The 19,427-nt window shown below is 38.5% G+C and overlaps 2 protein-coding genes across 6 annotated transcripts in view; one reads left to right on the top strand and one right to left on the bottom strand.

The window, feature by feature from the left end:
• The window catches only part of RPP38 (ribonuclease P/MRP subunit p38), a 4,062-nt gene extending 1,373 nt beyond the window's left edge, over positions 1–2,689 (top strand). For 2 of the 5 annotated variants that reach the window (XM_027658704.1, XM_027658700.1), the window contains exon 2: positions 1,273–2,689. In XM_027658704.1, coding sequence (XP_027514505.1) covers positions 1,300–2,151 — 852 coding nt within the window. In that variant the 5' untranslated portion in view covers positions 1,273–1,299 and the 3' untranslated portion in view covers positions 2,152–2,689. Of the gene's footprint in view, positions 1–51; positions 172–198; positions 546–1,272 lie in introns of those variants that run through there. The other 3 variants (XM_027658701.1, XM_027658703.1, XM_027658702.1) reach the window with 3 other exon arrangements.
• Positions 2,690–5,108: 2,419 nt separating this feature from the next.
• The window catches only part of NMT2 (N-myristoyltransferase 2), a 32,693-nt gene continuing 18,374 nt past the window's right edge, over positions 5,109–19,427 (bottom strand). Inside the window, exons 7-12 of the mRNA XM_027658697.1 lie at positions 18,672–18,842; positions 17,427–17,535; positions 13,758–13,928; positions 11,215–11,382; positions 6,980–7,117; positions 5,109–6,777 (exon numbers count right to left, since the gene is read on the bottom strand). Of these exons, the coding sequence (XP_027514498.1) occupies positions 6,757–6,777; positions 6,980–7,117; positions 11,215–11,382; positions 13,758–13,928; positions 17,427–17,535; positions 18,672–18,842 (778 nt within the window). The 3' untranslated portion in view covers positions 5,109–6,756. The remainder of the gene's footprint in view (positions 6,778–6,979; positions 7,118–11,214; positions 11,383–13,757; positions 13,929–17,426; positions 17,536–18,671; positions 18,843–19,427) is intronic.

Genomic DNA, 19,427 nt, shown 5'->3' with positions numbered 1-19,427 from the left:
CGTGCTCTGACCCGCGCTTCTCTGCGTCGGGAGCGGGCGGCGCCCGCGGAGCGGAGCGGAAAGGGGCTGCAGGGGGTTCCTGGCGGAGGTGAACGTGGGCGGCGCTTCTCCTGTTCTCCCTTCCGCAGGAAGCGAGAGGGTCGTGACAGCGGCGCGAGGTGGACAAGCCCGGTGTTTCTAGTTTTTATCTTATCCCTGCACGCTTGTTTTCCTCAGCAGTACCCATTTTGGAAAGATAACTGTAATCTTTCAGCTGGGAAATCCTTCATGTTTTGCTTCTTTCTCATACACGAGTCTGTTGCTAACTTTGCTTGATATCCCCTGTAAAAAGTCATCAGAGCATCCCCAGTTAAAAGCTTTTAGAAGATATAACCCAGAGCTAATTTTTTTAAGTTGTCATAAGCTTCCATTTCTAACTCGGTCGCATTTTAGGTTTCTAGTGGTCCTTTCCATTCTTTAGTTGTTTCCACTTTTTGGTTGTTGCCACTATATGATTAGCAAAGGGGATAACTGCATGAATGATAGCTCCATAAAGGACTAATAGGGTAAGCTGTCAGATCTTACCTCCCAGATGCAACCATTCTGTGTGTTTGGGAGCTGAGGAGAATGGCAGCCTGTCCTTCCCTAACGGTTTCTCTAGTTCCTGCTGCTGGAGACACAGCAGGGCTGGATGGGCCTTTGCTGGGGTGACCCAGGGCATTTCATAGGGTTCACAGCATAAATTAATAAGAGTCTGAGGCAGATCTCTGTCATGCCTTCCAAATGCAGAAAAACACAAAGGCGTGGAGTAAAGACTGAAAAGACAAATTTCTGAAAATCTTAAATAAATTTAGGGACTTGGAGCTTGTGTCATGTTGTGATTTAGCTTTTTTTTTTTTTCCTCACATGCATGGGGGACAATGCAGCTGTGCAACAGCAAAAATGTAGTGGCCCATGACTCTGGGGGTGGAATTGTTTGTGGTTTTTTGTTTGTTTTTTTACATCTGTAATACCTCCAGCTCCTTTTGTTCAGCTTCTGAAGGGTTTCATCACTGCCTTGCTGTCCAGTCTAGTTTTTTATTATTTATAAACAAAAAAAAGCAACACAGCATCTGCCTTCCAGAAGATGTGTGAAGGATTAGCACTGAGCACTGTGAGGAAGGTGACAGTTGCCAATATCACTTTGACATAGGATATTTGACATTTCTTTTCTGCATTCCCAAAAGAGGCTTGTGGTAGTGACGTTCCCAGCAAACGGTACAGTACTTCGACTAATGTTTCTTTCTTCCCTAGGGTGACAAAACACAGAAGAACCTCAGGATGTCTGTAATTCAGCAAGGGACGGCAACACTTCGTAAAGCAAAGAAAATCACTGTAAAAACGTGTCTAGATAACCCCTTTGTTTTTCAGTGGAAAACCATAGATGGAAAAGATATGCATTTTATACTACAGACCTTAGAAGAAAGGATTAAACATGTTGGACTTAAAAAGATTGAGAGTCCAAGAAAGAAAAAACGTTCCCTTACAAAAAAACAAATGGAAAGAAAGTGCGATGCTACCACCAACAAACTCCCTAAAGAGGAGGAAACAGAAAGCCATCAACAAAAACCAGGGTGGACTGACATAAGTATCAGAAGACAGCTTGCTATTGGAGTTAATGAAGTTACAAAAGCATTGGAAAGAAATGAACTGCTTCTCTTGCTGGTGTGCAAGTCTGCAAAGCCTGCCATGATCACATCGCATCTCATTGAGCTGAGCGCAAGTCGAGCCACACCCGCAGGCCAAGTACCCCGGCTCAGTGAAACAGTTGCGCCACTTCTTGGCTTAACATCCATTTTAGCACTAGGCTTCAAAAAGCAGTCTGATAAATTTACTGAAACAATAGAAGCAATAATTCCAAAGATACCAGCACTGGAAGTGCCGTGGTTTCAGTACAGAACTGAAGAATCTGTGGCTTATGCAGATACAGATTCTTCAGAAAACGAAGAACCTGACGAGCTTGCAGAGGCACTGGGGGATGAGCTCACAAGCCAGAAGCGGAAGCGTACAGAAAGCAATCAGCCTGATCTTTCAAATGTAATTTTGCAGCCTTTGAAAATCAAGAAACTTGTCCCAAATCCCAATAAGATAAAGAAACCACCTCGCAAAAAGAAAAAAGCTTTTTCAGCATAAGTGATTGTAGTTTGGTTCTATTAAACTGATTTTTTACATGCAGAATGGAGTATAGTCCTAACTGAACAATCTTTTTAGGCTTTACAGTGTAAAGCTTTTGAATACAAGGTGAATTTTATGTTGCATTCGGTTGAGGTACTTTCTGCTTTAATAAAGAATATTGCTCAGACCTAAGTGTCAGTCTCTACCTGGGGTAAGTATTTCATTTGTAGTTGGAGATCAGAGAGTTAAAGTTGGCAATGAACATAGCAAAGTAATTTTAACAGATAATTAATACATCTCTGGAATTAATGCAAAGCATTAAATGAACTTTGTATCTTTACACAGATGAACATGCTTTAAGCAAAACAGATTTAAGTATAATTACTCAAACAAATCAATACCAAAAGTGAAAGTTTATTTAAACAAAGGTCCATGCCAGTATAAGTCTTTTAAAGCTGGTTTCAAGTAAACAGCTGTAACAGCACAGGCAGACTTCCCTTTTGAACTCTATTATAGTTTTTTCTGCTGAACAATAAACTTGTTTTGGTCACAAATGTATGCAGACTTGGGTTTCACCTGATACCTGGTGTAGGGTATGCTGGAGGAAAAGCTTTTATTTTCAAATACAAAACACAACCAAATTACTACTGCTGCAGTATGAAAAAAAATACTTCCATTATTAACACAATTCCTGTAAGAAAATGTAAATCTAAACTCAATTAGATTTCTAAAGGAAGTCTAAAATTGTTTCCCAGGAAATTGAGATAAGCCATATACTGTTGTATATAAAGTAGATGAGAGATATAAGTGTTAGAAGACTGGAAACATACCATGTAACTTTTGATTTTCCTTTAGTTTTACTGGGGACTATGAACAGTTTCCTAATGAGACAGTTGTATTATAGTAAGGAAGGGGAACATTGCTGCAATTCAGATAATCAACAGCCTAGAAATTTACTTGTAGAAGAAAGCTTAAAATAACTGAGTTACTTTGTAGTTCCTTAAAGGTGGAATTTACACATAGTTTTCAGAGATTTGCTGATCCAAACTTCCAATGCCATCCGATAGCTCATCTGTCTCTTGGATTTATTTAGAAATTACTTAAGTCCATGATACCAACTACAAAGGCAGGCAATAGCGATGATTCTGTAGTCATGATGCTCCTTGAAGTTTAAACAAAACATTTAATGCTAAAATTTTTGTCCTTGTCTGAGGGTGGCAAGAAGAGGCAAGGGTTTTTTCCCTTGCTTTGCAGTCCTTCAAACATGTCTTTTGTTCTGGCTTTCTGGATGCATAAAACTTTGAAGGCATGCTAGCACTAGTGTATTTCATTCCCAGGCTGGCTAACCGTAACACAGAAGTCTTAGCATTTAAACAGAGCACATAGCTTTGGTAAAGAACATAAGCACAGCAATCATCTTTCAAGCACTTTGCTGCCTGCCTGCAGGGATCTTTCTTCAGGGATTTGTGTCCCCTCTGAAGATAGGAAGTTACTTTGGGAAAGAAATTATGTTCTTTCTTCAAGACCAAAAGATATTTAAAAAGGCAGGTGGGAAAGGTGGTGGAGCAAGCCTTACATTTGCCAATTTTTGTACAAACACCTATTGGGTTTTGAGGAGTCTTATCTTTATAGCAAGCCTAATGCACAGGTTCAAGTTTGGAAACAACAGAAGAGCCTCTCTTATTGAGCTGCTGACAGTGACACCCACACAGATATTCATCTATTGTTAAATACCTGCTTAGAAAGCGAAAGTGAGTTGCCACAATTTTCACCTCCTGAGTAACTGTCTTACTGTGTGCGTGTAGGCTGGGACACCTTCAAGATTCGTGTCCTCTTGACGCTGTGATACTTCAGCAAAGCACTCGAGGTGAAGAGCACTCAACAGGGACAGAAGAGACCATGCTGGATTGCACAGCTGTTAGGTAACACACAGGTTCACGAACAGAACTCTCCAGGAACTGCCCCAGCACTCAGGCTCAGCTGCCCACTTCCCTCATGCTCTGACCGATAAATTTGCTCCCAGTTACAGTGCTGGACAGCTTCTACAGGAGCATAACTCTGCCCTCCCTACCCTCAGTTAACATGGAAAGTGAGCCAGAAAATGACACAGAAGTTTACCCCTCAGATTCAGAAGCAAATGGCTCTGTTTTACCAGAACAGAGCAAAAGAGTGGCCACACTCCTTTCTTCATGTGCCCTAACCTGTATATTTGGGCAGAAAGCCAGGCTGCAGGAAACCCAGGTTCAAGTCTGTCTTCTGCCAGGACATAATTGGTCACATCGTGGCCTCAATTTTACAAACAACAGTACTCTGGAGGATTTGCCTTCTGATTTCAGAGAAGAGAAAAGAAAACACCTGCCTAACATGTCTTCCATGTGCATTTTTTTGAGGGGAAGGAAGGCAGAGAACATGAGTGTATCTTCCACCTGGCATTCAAACACCACCCATCCAGATTAGGGAGAGCTGGGTTGTGACTGTTTCTTAGCAAGGAAGTACCTTATACGTGAGGACAGAGCTGTGCTCTGCTGTCCCACCTCACATTTGGCAGCCCCGAGCGAGGATTGACAAGGCTCTGCCCTTAGAACCTAAGCAGCCCACACTGAGCCCCTTGGTGAACCTCCTCCTCATCGCAGAGAGCTCCAATGAGAATGCCCTGCCAGGGGGGCACCTTCATGCCTTTTGGGAGTCAAAAACTTAAGTCTTCGATGGAGCTGAGATTAAATCCTTCTTGTTATCTCAGATACCACTACCATCAGTGATATTTTCAGGCACTTAATTCTCCTCAGGCCTCACATAGAGAGTCCAAACTTCCTCTGCACCATCTGTTGTTACTGCTACTAGCAGACAGGTATCAGAGTGGCCAGAGAGGTAAAGCCCAACTGCACCATTAGATCTCCTTTGAAGTCCTTTTAAATTCATGAGGTCCCAAGCTGGTGCACACCCAGGAGTCAGACAAACCACATTCAGTCCCTTCCTTTGTTTGAAGGAGGTCGGATGCTTTAATCACAGAGCTATAATGCAGTAAGGGAAAGTATCACTGTTTCTAGGGGAGAATCCTCTCACCACAATTCAACAAGAAAAAGAAACCAAAACACAAACCATTCACACATTGGAAAAGGAGCAGGAAGAAAGAAAAACCCCACTGCTACAAGGAGGTGGGTAGAGCTATCAGTTATGAAGAACAGACAAATTTATCTTCATGTACAGAATTAAACTTTCAGCAAAATCTGCTGTCAGAATTACAGGCATGTTTAAAAGGAAAGTTAGACATTTGCATTTCATGAGATATTCAAGTCACATTCAAAAGATGCTCACAGCACAGAGGCTTCACTACCACAATTTGGCACTTTCAGCTAGAACAGTTTCTTAATGCAGATTTTCTCAGTGCTCCCATTACTGCAGCATCCATGAGCTGAAAGAACTGCTATCATATCTAGCTATGACACTACGCTGGAATGCATATAAAGTGCTTCAGAAGCCACTCCCGTTGCTGAGCATTCATGAGGGAATTAAAACAGCTCCACCCAACAATAAAGATCAGCCCTCCTACATTTCAGGAAGCGCAGTTACAGAGACTTCCAAGGACTGAGGGCAGAGCATTTCTCTTCTGCTTACCAGCCACATATATAGCAAAACTTCTTGTTCCAAATTCAGGATAAAAACACTACCAGGAACAATTTATGAATACATATTTACACAAGATACTTTTCATTATTACAGACTTCATAGGAAATCAAAGTAGACAAAGGAATATGTGCAATTTCGCAGAAGCGTTGAAAACATTCAAACTATAAACATCCTGATAGCACTACTAAAATTCTTAGTTTTACACACAGGCTGATGTTATTCTACTGAGGAAAAACTAAGGTTTTGTGCCACAACTGTAAATTAAGTACAGTAATGTATTATCATTCCGGCAACATAGATAACACCTGCACTGAACAGTGCGATACTGTTAAATCAATCCACTGATCTATTGAAGATCAAAGTACAAATCTGTATTTTTTATTGATTTGGCAGCGTTGCTTATGGAGAAACAAATGCACTAGTTAAACCAGTACATTGTCATACTGCTCCAGTTACAAAAGCATCCAGGACTTTCATAGAGCTACAAACGTATCGTACTTCTTGATTTTCCCCCAAATGATGATATCCACGTGAAGTAAATAAGCAAAGATACTCGAATTTGTATCCTTCATTCGGTTACACTGACAAACATACACCACCACTTAATAAATAGAAATGCAGCAGTTCATCCACATAATAGCAAATATTTTTGTACCCTAATCCACCACTGAAGTTCAGTTTGTACAAAACAGTCTTTTCTACAGAGTGGAAAAAAATACCTTCTTCTCATCAAGGTGCAAGCTAAGCTTTGAAACTTAAATGAATGTGCTTTTTATTCTTTTCATGGACAATAGAAGAGTTTCATGGGCCTTCTGATCTATCTGAAAATGCATAAATTTGGTCACATGTGGATGTTTTCATTGTTCAGATTTAATGGACTATTTCAGTATCACCGACGTTGTGCTTTTACTCCTCTTGAACAATACCATTCCAAGAGTTATGGAGATCAAATTAACTCAAAACGATGACCTCAGAGTTCTAGAAATGTGAGTGTCCTCATTGTAATACAAGACCAACCTAAAGGAAGAAGAAAAAAAATAGTATTTTAGCTCAAGTATGGCAATACATCTTAAAATCAGTAGTTTCCTGCACCTCAATTATGGATTATAAAAAAGGCCAATTAAAAAAGTTATTTTAAAACTTCTGCCCATTTTTGGCCAGTGTAGATTAATGTACAATTACATCTAACAGAATTCAGAAACTGTTTTTTCTTCTTTACCTTTTCAGATTCCATGCCCGGACACCTCCAGTTGTACAAATAATACTGCAAATTTCCATCTCCAATCCCGAACTTGAGTTTTTCCAGGAATGTTTTGTTTTCCATTAAGTCTAGTGCATTGAATACATCAAATCCTTTCTGGCAACAGCAAAACATTTTTAAAAAAAAAATTTACTTTTTAAAGTTTCAAATGACACTTTACACAGTGGCATACAGTATCCAAAAGACTAGGTTAATTAAAAGGAAGACAATGAAATAAATCTTGTCTTTTAATTAGGTACACACACAAAGACATATTCCCAAAAAAACTGAAGTATAAAGCACAGCTTTTCTTGAAGGTTATCTCCAAGAGAGTACAAATTTTATAGCCACTTTCAGGGTCTAAGGTCTGAAGAGTCCCTAAAGCATTTTTTGTAATTTTATCCTTACAGATACACATTTTTAAAAATCACATACAATGTTTTGACACACATGGCCTATTCCAGCTGAAGCTGCATAAATACAGCTTATGGTGTTTTTCAATTTATCATTCTGTTAACAATAAACATATTTTTGTGATTCAGTCCTTTTCTGAAATGCCATGGTCTTCAGAACTCAAAAATCTTTCAGGTGATAATCCCTCCCCTACTCATGGACCCTCTACCAAGTCCTCTTTTCATAAATCTCCCAAATCACCACTCAGAGAGCCATTTTTTCTCTCAGAAGAGCCACATGGCCAAATCAGTCTCAAGAGTTTTGTGCAGCAATACAAACACATCCAAATCCTAACTTACTGTGAACTCCTAACAAGCAGCATAAACCCAAGGTCAGTTAAGCCATCACAGTGACAACCAGCATGTATGGATAGCTGAATTTGCTCGGGAGTGTGGATACAGAAGTCCATTTAAGTGCAACTAACTGCAAGGGATTCTGAACTAAGATCTTGCAGTCTTAACAGCACCAAGGTAGCACACCAGCAGGACATGATGTACACTTAAGACAAAAGTAAGTTACAAAACAATACTGCTCAATTACTTAAGTACAAGAAGATGGGGTAAGGAACATTCTTTACTCAGTATAAAAATCAGGTGGTTTTTTTTCTTTTAAATGAGCATCCCATATTAGGAAAAAAGGGAGTTGAGGAAAATGAGCATTTTAAGCTCCACATCAGGACTATTCAAAATAAAGTCACAAGCACAGACAGTGAGTTTAGTAAGGTTTCCCACCACCTTGCAAAAAGATCACTCTGTGTGCAGATGAAGCTTTGCTAAGTTAAATGTGCTGTGAAAAGCCATATAGAAACAAGACAAATAAGGTGGTGAGGATTTGACACTTAGCACTGAAAGTAGATTTTGGAATATTCCAAGTTAGTAAGAGATAGTAACAGAAATCTCATAAGGCAGGAAGGGAAGCAGAGGAGAATAGAGAAGCAGTCTAGGTACAGACACATTAAGCTCTGCAATTAAGCACTCAAAATTCAAATAAATTATGAACTCTACAGATGTAGTTTTAGTCCAGTATCTAAACATGAGCAGATTAGATTGAGGTTAGTATCTTATGAGAGGTATAAAAAGGTTCCTGTTCAAAGGTACTTTCTTCACACCTCTTCACAGACTATTGAAGCAGACTCAGAAGTGAATTTCTTCCTTGTTTCTAGGCTTTCTCCTGTTCTAGATCTAGAAACTGAGTATCATCTTCCACAATAAAATACATAGGGTTTTGGAGGGATTATCCTGATGCAAAATCCCACTTTCTGCACGCAGAATGCATGGAACCTAAGTGAATAACTCTAAATTCTGGGTTTTACTTTGAGGGTCACGTGTTTTATCCTATAACTGCCAAGATTTTACTAGACTTAGTTCTAAGTTAATTTTATACAGTATGTTATGAAGATAAAAATAAACATTAAACGGGCACGCAAACCCTGAAAGTAATTTGCTGAGTTAAATTTGTACCTCCAAACCCTATTATCTGGAGTGAAAGTGCAGAAGGGACCATGGTGTGTTGTCCCCAGCCAAGAGCCAAACTCCCTCACAGCCTGTGGCTGGCTTCTCTCCCATAGGATGGGGAGAAAATAGAAGGAAGGCAAGATGTCCTGTGAATCGAAATAATGACAGTTTGATAGAGAAAGCAAAAGTGCAGGCACAAGCAAAGCAAAAAGAAGAATTCATTCACTACTTCCCATCATCAGGCAGATGTCAAGCTCCTTCCTGGAAAGCAAGATCTCAGCATGCATGATTGTTAGGGAAGATAAATGCTATCCCTGGGAGTATCCCTTCTTCCTCCTCCCTTGCTTCAGCCTTTATTACGGAGCAGAACATCATATGGTATGCAATATCCCTTTGGTCAGTTGGCATCAGCTCTCCTGGCTGTGTCCCAGCTTCTTGCCCACCCTCAGCCTACTCGTGCTGGGGGAAAGAAAGAAAGCCTTGAGGCTGAGCAAGACCCTTCAGTAACAGCCAAAACACTGGTGTGTTATCAGCCCTGCTTTAGTCACAAAGAAAAGCACCATATGGGCTGCTAGGAAGAAAGTTAACTCCATCCCAGCCAGACTCAGTATGTTTGTAAACAGAAAGCTGTGAATAGGACTGCATTTATCAGTTCTCTTTCCTTGCCTCAGCTCTCACCATGTAAAACTCAAGTGCCAGATCTACAAATGTAATTAGGCATCTAATGATGCAGACAGGCCCAGCAAGTACTTTTGAAATCCACAGGTGTGTAAATCCCGTTATTTAATGGGATTTATATATATTGTAACTATATTACAATCCACTCAAAAGAAAAGAATCACGTCACATTCACAGAGAAATGTACACAGGGGAAGGTACACATCCTTGCAGTTACACCACGTAACTGTCTCCAAACCTGTTCCATCTATGGCCTTTAAATGGCCAGACACTTGGCTCTCTATGCCACACTTCAAATGGAGACCAACCATTATCCCTTTTTCCACCTTGATTTTTAGGAATCGGTACCAATATTTTTAGCCACTTCTGAAAATTACACTTGCCTTTTAAAGTCTGTTTCTGAACTTCCCTTTGTATCATTCTGGAGTCTGAGTAACAGGGTTCTGTATTCCCCATGACTATTCAGGAGTTTTCCCTGACAAATAATTACTGAACTACTTATAGGTCAACAGCCTCAGCAAGCAGTTCCTGAGATAGATGACAGCTCATCTGCAGGGCTGAACGATCATGGCTGAGACAGACAAGTTGAAGACTATGGCTGCTTTCATGCAGCCTGAAGTCTGAACAGATGCAGCCTTTGCAGACCATCACTGGTTTCCTATAGGACCAACAAAAAAATCCCTGTGCCACGTGCCATGGCTCTGAGCGGGGTCATTCGGAGCACAGAATGACCTGCGTTGAGCACTCACCTGGCAGGTGTGACACCACAAGCAGTGTGGCAGCAACACTTCAGTTGGAGAGGCAAGTGTCAAGCATGAAAAGCAGAAAACATGCCTGTGCTCTGCAGCATGTTGGGAATGGTTGCTAGAATGGATGCCATGGACTGGATGGAGCCTGTGCAGTGCTGTGAACTGCCCAGGCTAAACAGGTCTGGGCCACAGAATATGTGACCACTAGTATTTACACTGCACTCCCATGAAACCCTGATGACTAAGAGCTGAGCATTACTTTTTCATCAGACAGTACTAAACTCTTAAAATTCTTCTGCTTAAGGACTTCATTTATAGTCTTTTCCCCTCCATTCAATCAAACCATCTGTCAGTGTAATTCCATGCATGAAGGTATGCGTAAAAGCTACAACATGACACCACCTACAAAGCTGTACAGGTAGCAACTGGTAACACAGTAAAATGATAAAGCTTACATAAATAAACTTTTATATTTTTTAGAAATAAAAAATAATTTAAAAACCAAAAATGTATTTGATAGAAGTTATTAATTCATCTCCAAGGGAAATTATTTTAGTGATACTTTCCATTCTTCTGATACTTAGTGACTATGGTCATCGATGTACTCCTGGGTGTTTATACAGTTCAAGCTACTGCAAGTGCTTGATCTTTATGCACTTGTCACTCCCTAGCATCACTCAAAGTAAAAAGGAAAAACAAGCACTGTGCTTTGTACTTTGATATACATATTGCATATCTCTCATCAACTGCACTCTGTGCTGTGGACAGTAAAACTGAATGCAATGGCATGGACAAACTGCTGCCAGTTCTTACCTTGGCACCACTCCTAAGAATACTTTTGTGAATGAAGCATAAAAAAAAAAAACAACCCATAACTTACCAATTTGGCTATAATGAGTGCATCATTCATTAAGTCCAACAGGGGAGTCTCTGTATGAATATTGTAAAAGGAATAGGCAGCTTTGAGGCTTTTATGAACAGGATGATGCATCACTGTTGAAGGTAATGTGTAGAAGCTCAGGAAGTCTGTTAAAATACCATTTGAGCCCTACAAGAAAAAACAAAATGTGAACACGTTAATTAATAAGAAGTAACAGCTCAGTTATTGGTTAGGCTAACAGGGCAGTTCTACACAAGGTAAGTAATAAATCCAGCAAGGTTTGTGCACTGTAAGTATTATGGTATAACAGCTAATCTTGGCTAAGATTTGAGGAAACAAACATTTAGATTTTTCTAGTCTATTATACCACTAACTCTTTGACAAGCAGTTGTCAAAACAGTTCAGTTTGTTTCTCAAGCTTAGTCTGCTATAGACAGAGCTAACAAAGCACACTTCCAAAAAAAAGTATGTAGGTGTTTTTCCAACTGATTTTTAACAAAATATTAAGGATATTTTTAAAAATCTGATGATGTTCATGTTAAGGAATAATTTTCTCATCTTTCTAAAAGTAGAGAAAAAAATATACTGTGCTGGTGTACAAAGCATATTTAAATTACCTTATAATTATTAATCACCAAGCACAAGCAACTGTCTGGATAACAGTGCTAAATCACATTGAAATTTTAATAAAACTAACAGTCATCCAAAAAAGGTGCTTATACAGAAATTTAAAGTATACTACATAAAACTTCTTAATATTTCACGCACCTAAGGAAATTTAAGCATCTCCAAGAGTGTAGATTAGCAGGAAATGGGAAATAATTATAACATGGGTAAAAAAACTACCCAGATTTTCTCTCCTTATTTCCAAGAAGATAAGGCCAAGGAGACACAAAAATGCTCGTTACTGCTTGTTTGCTTTATTTTTGAATGACTAGTGCTCACTATTTAGTGCTCAATGAAGGACCTCACATGGATGCTTAAATTAAGTGTACTGCTACAGTAAAAAAGTAAAACAGTTGAACCTATCACATGCAGAAAACCTATTTGTCTTAGAGCAGGTATGGATCCTGTAGTAGAGAGTAACAGAAAAGTTATTAAGTCACTCACTGAATTCAGTAAGGATGATGAAAATGTCAACTCAGAAATTATACAGAGTATTTTAAGGTTTTAGCTCTGCATATTACAAAGATGATTTAAAAGTCTGACACTAACATCTCCAGGTTACAATCTCCAGCATTAACAAACTTCCATTTTCTATAGTGAAAAACTAGTTCAAGAGATAGTGTAAAACAAGCAATTAAAGACTCTGCTGTTCAGTTAGAATGGCACTGCCACCATCACATTCATGTTGATCCTGGTGTTTCTGGGCTCTCCTGCAGGTTTCAAGTCACAAACAAAGCCAAAAGCCAACCCAGGGAGCAGATGGAGGGCAGGGAGAAGGTGTGGAAAAAGAAGGAGGGACTATAAATCAGAACACGGAAAAGTCCAATGAGCACTAGACCCACTACAAAGTAAGTAGAAAGCTAAGCTTGGACAATAACTGATGAGCAGGACCAATCATCTCCAGCAGCACTAAGTTTCCTAACTCAGCTGAAGCTCCTGTACAAATTCAGGCTGCAGTGTGGGAACACTGAGCTTCACAACCTGCAGCTTCTATGAGGAGCTGGTAGGTTTAAGGATGTTACTGCTGATCATTTTTAAATAACATTATTACTTTAAGTAATACACTATCTAAATATGATGTCTATAACTGATTTTGTATGGACTCAAAGGGAAGAGCATATCTTTCTCCACTAGCTTTATTGCACCCATTCCAAATGCTCATCTTTTCCTGCATTTGCTTATTTTGAGAGGAGCATTAGCACCAACTGTTTGGAAGGTGGAGGTGGTAGGTGTATATATATATATATTATGTATATATATACTATATATATATATATATATACACACACAGAAATTCAAACATATATATACATGCATTTATTGAAAAAACCCCACATTTTACTGAAGCAGATCATCAAAAAACATAATTTTCCCAGCAGGTGCATCTAAAATTGGGTTTAAAAATAAAGAATTTTGTACTGGTGTATGGCAGAAACATTTACACCTGAGAAAATGACAGTCAATTCAAACCAAATCCTTATCTCAGTCACTGCATCGTTCTTCCTTTTTTCCTAGAAAAGGAAGTTTGAAAATCACTGCTTATTATGATGTCATATCTCTGTGAAAAAAGAATCAAGAAATGCAGGTGGAAGAGTTGACCTTAAAGTATGTGAAGTTCTTTGTTGTAATCTTGCCAAGACAGTGATATTTCAGAATTCTTTAAGATATCCTATTATAAGAGCACTGCAGTTTATCACAACCAAACTTTTTTTTGTTAACAGAATGCAATAAAAAGAACAAAACCTGTAATCATGATATCAAATTCTACCTATAACATACATTTTTCATACTGCCCACATTCCAAAAACTTGATGCTGATATGAACTATTGTAAGTGGCATTCACATATACATTCATATACATTAGGGCATATTTTACCTCCACCACGTAAGTGTCAATAATATGATCCCGAGGCAGGAACCAGTGGGCTACCTCTTCTTCATCCATCACAGGAGCAAGATTAAACTGTTTCAAGTAAGTGTTGATTAATTCTTGTACTGCTTTAGTATCTTTTTGTTCCATTGGTCTCAAACCTGAAGTCTTTGTGGCCTTATTGTAACAAAAGAAAAATACATGTTAAGATGTTGAAAGGAAAACTGCAAACACAGCAAAGGCTGAAAGTAGGTTGCAGAGTCACTACACTTGCTATAATGCATTCATTATTAGTCTACTTCATCCCAGCCACCTAATTCATTATGCTATTTTACAAATGGCTTTCAATCAGAATTCCCTCTCTTCTAATTATTGAAACAGTCTGGGGCACTTCAATCTTTATATTTCATTATTGAAAGAGCTTCATTTCTCCAGAGAAAGACATACCATTGCCAACAGCTTAGACTTTGTGCAGTTTGTGTTTTTTTTTTTTAGGTCAGTTTATTTCTTACTTTCTTCTGAACTACCTAGGGCCCAGACACAGAAACAAAACAATGTAGCCTGTGTATCAGAAGTTAATCTGAAGACAAGAACACAAGCAATTCAAATTTACAGTCAAACTATACATCAAAATCAGCTGAAAAAGTTTAATTAGAAATTATTTAACAAAAAAGATTTCAAGGACTGCTTAGTGTACTACTACCTATTCTTAGCATTTGCAAACTCCCTTGCTAACCCAAGTTTCTATACAGGCACAACTGCTATTCTGTTAACAAGAAAGCTTCTCATAATTTACAGCTGCCTGAAATTAAAAACCTACAGTATTTAAACAGGTGTTTGTTTTGTTGTTGTTGTTGTTGTTTGTTTGTTTTTTACTTTAAACATCAGAAGAGAAAAAAATTGCCTTCTAGTACTATGCAATTAATTTAAACAAGTGAAGGTGATTAAAATTTTCTTGCAAGCTTTTGTTGGCTTTCCTGACTATTTCCTTTTAGGGAGGCTAACACTTGTTCTCTTCAGAGCTCATTTATCCTGTTTCGTCTGCCTGAGCTACATACTTGGGCACGTATCACATTAATCATAGCAAAGTCAATTGCAAGAGCAGCCAGGTAGAGACTTGATTACTGGAAGCCTGAAATTAGTGTAGCTGATTAGGCTTTGGCCAAAAGGCATTATTCTGGGGGAGGTATTATTGATGCACTCTGGGAGTCAGCAGCCAGATGAGAAATCAAGGCACATTTTGCTGCAGCTCTGGACTGTATTTAGTCTTCCTGCTTTTTTTAGCAGCCTGGGACTATGGTTTGACTCCACAACAGAACATCACCTACACGTTAAAATGCTTTTATTCCATAAGGGTGTACACCTGACTAACAGAAAGGATGGAGGAAAAACAGCTGGGCTGGAACATCTTTTTCTCCCAGCAATGCTCAGAATGTCCACCATTAAATGATCATTTGCAACCCCAGAAATGAGGGAAAGTGTACAGAACTGGGCTAAAATTTGTTTCTCTGCTTCACATATCAAGCTGCACTGGCCACACATTCATGCAACTATCCAGTGTCAGGATCTCAGTCAGTCAGGAAAAGACATACAAACATGCTCCTCTCCTTACTCTAAAAACAGACAAAATCTACCTCTTTCAGAAAACTCCTTTCTCAAGAGATTAAACACTTAGAAAAAAAAAAACTTTTACTTTTCGTATCTAAAGGTATGTGCACAGCCTTTAGAAAGGGTAGTATTTATTAATTACAGTACTTATTATATCTGAAAACCTTTTTAATTCAGGCTGTTCAAGTGATTAGGAATGATTAATTCTCTTAAAGGGAGATGAGCTCCCAGTGGCAATGATATTCCAAGGACGCTAAGAAAAGAGGTTAAAATACAAGAAACAGTGGTGCTGAGGGACAGGATAGCATGGCCTGAATTGTCAAATTTGTGTGACAGGCCTGTTTATGATAACAGCCTGAAACTCAGAAAAAAGATTCTCAACAGCACTTAAACCCCTTCTCGGGGAAATAAACAACATCCAAATAAACCCAAAGCACAAGACTTAGAGAGAAAATATTAGCACAAAGATTAAATCTTCATTTTATATGGGAGAAGTTCCCAAATCCAGTCTAAAAATAAATAACTGAAGTATATGGATTCCTACATCATTTAGTTTTAAAAGCTGATTTTGAAAGCACCCATTTTCTATTTGCACTTCTGTGTACAGTATATGTTTGCCTTGCCCATAGTAATGAGATACGATGTATTATTTGTTTTCCATAATTCACTTTTCTGTTGAAACTGGGTTTTATGCTGAAGGAAGATGATCAGGGTATAAATGCTGTTTCTAATGACTCTCTGTAGTTTTGGTACTGTAAGTAAGATCCTTATTCTTTAAACTATTCGCTTCCTGAATTGTTTCCATGAGAAATGTTACTAGAGTTGCCACCAAAACCTGTATTTGAAATTGTATACTGCACTTTTTCAGACTTTTAAAAATGTCTTCAAGATTTGATGGAAGCTATATTTAGCTTTCCAAGATTAAAACCTAATTAATTTGGTTATTAATTCTTAAGCTCTGAAAACTGCTGCCCTGCACGCAAGGGAGAAGCTGCGTGTGCAGCACAGTTGGCACGCAGGCAGTGCAGGAAACGAGTCTCTCTGACAGCAGCAGGAGCACAGATCAAGCCATGGCACGTGCTTTATTCCAAGGAGTGCTCAGTGTACCACTTAAATACTTCAGCAGTAGGAGAATCTGCAGCATCAAGCTAACAAGACACAATTCTCCAAAATCAGATAAATTATTACAAAGTACTGTGAGGAAAAGCGCGTATTTTTAACTAAAAGAATAGTTTTGTTTTAATAAAAAAAGGTCTACTGATAAGGTACAGGTAAAGTATACTCTGCAATCCCTTCCAATTGAAAGGTGGCTTTTACAAGCAAAGATATTGTTTTCACCATAAAGCTCAGACTGACTTCTACAGGCTATTAATGACAGCAATGAGATTTTTTAATAGTACATAGTACTTATACTGACTTGCCCTGTCATGGAAATTGCACCCTAAGGCTTTTTGCAAGCTTAACTATTAGCTGCAAACATGAGAAAAAATATTTTTAACTAACCTAGCTATGCTAGAACACTTGTTTTTTACTAGACCGTGCAAACAAACAGTACACAACATACTGAGGTGGCTTTTGCAGAGCCTGCTCATTGCAAAGAACAACATTCTCTGACTGAACAGAAAAGGACTGAATTAGAGTGGAATCAAGAATATGACTGTACTCAGCCAAGTTGCTGATGGACTTCTTTGAGAATTTTAAGATGTGAACTGTTGATTTTCTGTACCAGTAATCTCTTAACAGATTAAACATACTGAGAATAGTCTTATGCATCTTCAACTCAATCCCACATGTTTATGAAGTCAAGGTTTCTGGGTTTTTTTCCTTTGTTTTAGGATTTTAGGTCAAAATTTATGTTTTCTCCATACAGAGATCAAGATTTCCGGCAATAGCCTCCTCTGTTTAGTATAGCCCTTAATGTCTTTTTCATCAAGCAGAGATTATTTTTTTTTAATGTCCTGCACACACTGCCTTTACACAGAAAAGCCTGTGCTGTCAGAGACAGATGGAAGGTTATTTTAGGCTTCACAATAACTGTGGGGATTCTCTAGAAGTCATACTGCTTACATCAGGAAGTCTGTAGAGCTTCATTGTTCTTTGTAGAGTCATGTTTCTACTCAAATGTGAAAATTTCACCTCCACCAATTTTCTGGGATTTAGTGATCGATGCCAATACCTGGAAATAAAATTAATAATGAATTTAAATACTATTTTAAGTGTCAGCTTTACTTGCATCCATTTCCCTGCTTTACTGCATTGCTCCTTTCCTCTCCAAATTTGTTTCTAAGCAAGCCTGTACTATGTCTGTAAGAAGCTTAAGCAACAAAAAAATTAAGGAAAAGCTATATCCAAGCAATAGCTTTTAAACAGGCCTGCTATCACAGTATTTTGAATTTAAGCAAATGCTTTTTGATACAGAATGAGTGAGCCCAGGGTTAAACATTTTAGTACTTATCATAGCTCTGAAAAACTCACCATACTTACATGGATAACATTTATTTTCTTGTGCAGACAGGACGCTCTGCTCACGTCTAAGCCTTTTGTTGAAGATCTCCCCTTACTGGGAGATCACTGAGCAACCGATTACTGTTACTCTGTTACTAACACAGCATGGCTTTTTTTTCCTCCCATCCTTCCTTACAGAAACTTACAGGATCTTTGCTGTTGGTAGGTACAAAACAATTTCAAATCAAAAACTACTCTGTCCTCCAGAATGCCAGACAGCTGGACTAAAACTGCAGGAACTGAACCTTTCCTAGTAGAAATATAATCCACTCAAAGCAAATGAAATTATACTTGGTTGTAACTCTTCCCACATGGCAGCTGTCCCATCTTTATCAAATGCCGATCAAGACCTCCTTTCTCCAGGAAAGATGAAAGTATCTCAAAAAAGCAAATCATACAATTCCCAGAAATGCTCTGCCATCTCTGGCAAGCAACCAGGTCAACAGGGAAGTGTCCCAGCAGGGAAACAGGACACTTGAAAAAACACAGGTATACAAGGTTGTCAATGCTAGCATGGCTTTCACAACAAGGTCAACAGAAATATTGATTAGTCTATTTAAGGTATGCTAACAAACCCAAAATTAAATTTTAGTCCGAGAAGCTGTTTTATCCAAGGCACGGGGGGGGGTGGGGGTGGGAATCAAAAAAACCAACCCTGACAAACATTCAGGCCTTCAGGTTAGTCAAGGCCACAGCATTTAACAACTTTGAATTTTATGCTTTTATTGTTTCTAGGCAATTACATTAAATTTTCTTTAAAATGACTGCTGTAGGAACCAGTGTTATTATGAGCATCACCTAGGTTACCTGCAAGTGGCCACAGGTTTGGGAAGTACCACTCCAGCAGTGTAAACAGCTTGAAAAATTCCTTCCAGGTTTACTCTTCTGGTTATTTCCCGAATTAGTACAGGTGCTACCCGTTTAGATCTCAGTTTCTTATGGACACACAGAAAATTGATTTCTACCATTTTCTTCACACTAAAAGGACAATAAATAGAGGAAAAATTAAAGAAAGTTACACAGTGCATGTTTTCATTTGCATAATTACAGTTTCCCACATTTTGACAGAAGAATTTGAAGTAAGAATAAATTGGCCTGTGACAAAGTACATCTGCAACAAATACTACTCCATGATACTGTGACTGTAAGGGCAAATTGTGCAATATGCAAGCTATGTCTAACGTGTTTGCTGTAGTCCTTTTTCAAAGCTCTATTTGATCAAGACTCAACCAATTGCCTTACTTTAGGATGCAGAAGGGCATGCAAGCACATGTTATGAGGTACCATTATGCTTTATATTTGTCAGTGTACAAACACCTGTCCAAGAAGACTAGCTGATTGACTATCCTTTAAATACTTTCCAGTATGGTCAGAAAATTGTATGCCATTATCTGTATCATTCATCAGTAAGAAAATTCCTTACATATTTATTAGTAGTCTTCATGCAATGAGCTCGCAAGTTTGTTTTTTTTTTAAGGGAGGAAGAAGGGGAAGTGATGAGAAGAGTAAAAAAAAAAAGTCTGCTACATACACAGGATTCTTCTGATTCTTATGATCAGCGAG

The sequence above is a fragment of the Corapipo altera genome, unplaced genomic scaffold (genome assembly GCF_003945725.1).
Source record: "Corapipo altera isolate COAL_440 unplaced genomic scaffold, ASM394572v1 63, whole genome shotgun sequence".
NCBI classification, from domain to species: domain Eukaryota; kingdom Metazoa; phylum Chordata; class Aves; order Passeriformes; family Pipridae; genus Corapipo; species Corapipo altera.
This window is presented reverse-complemented; position numbering and strand designations above follow the sequence as displayed.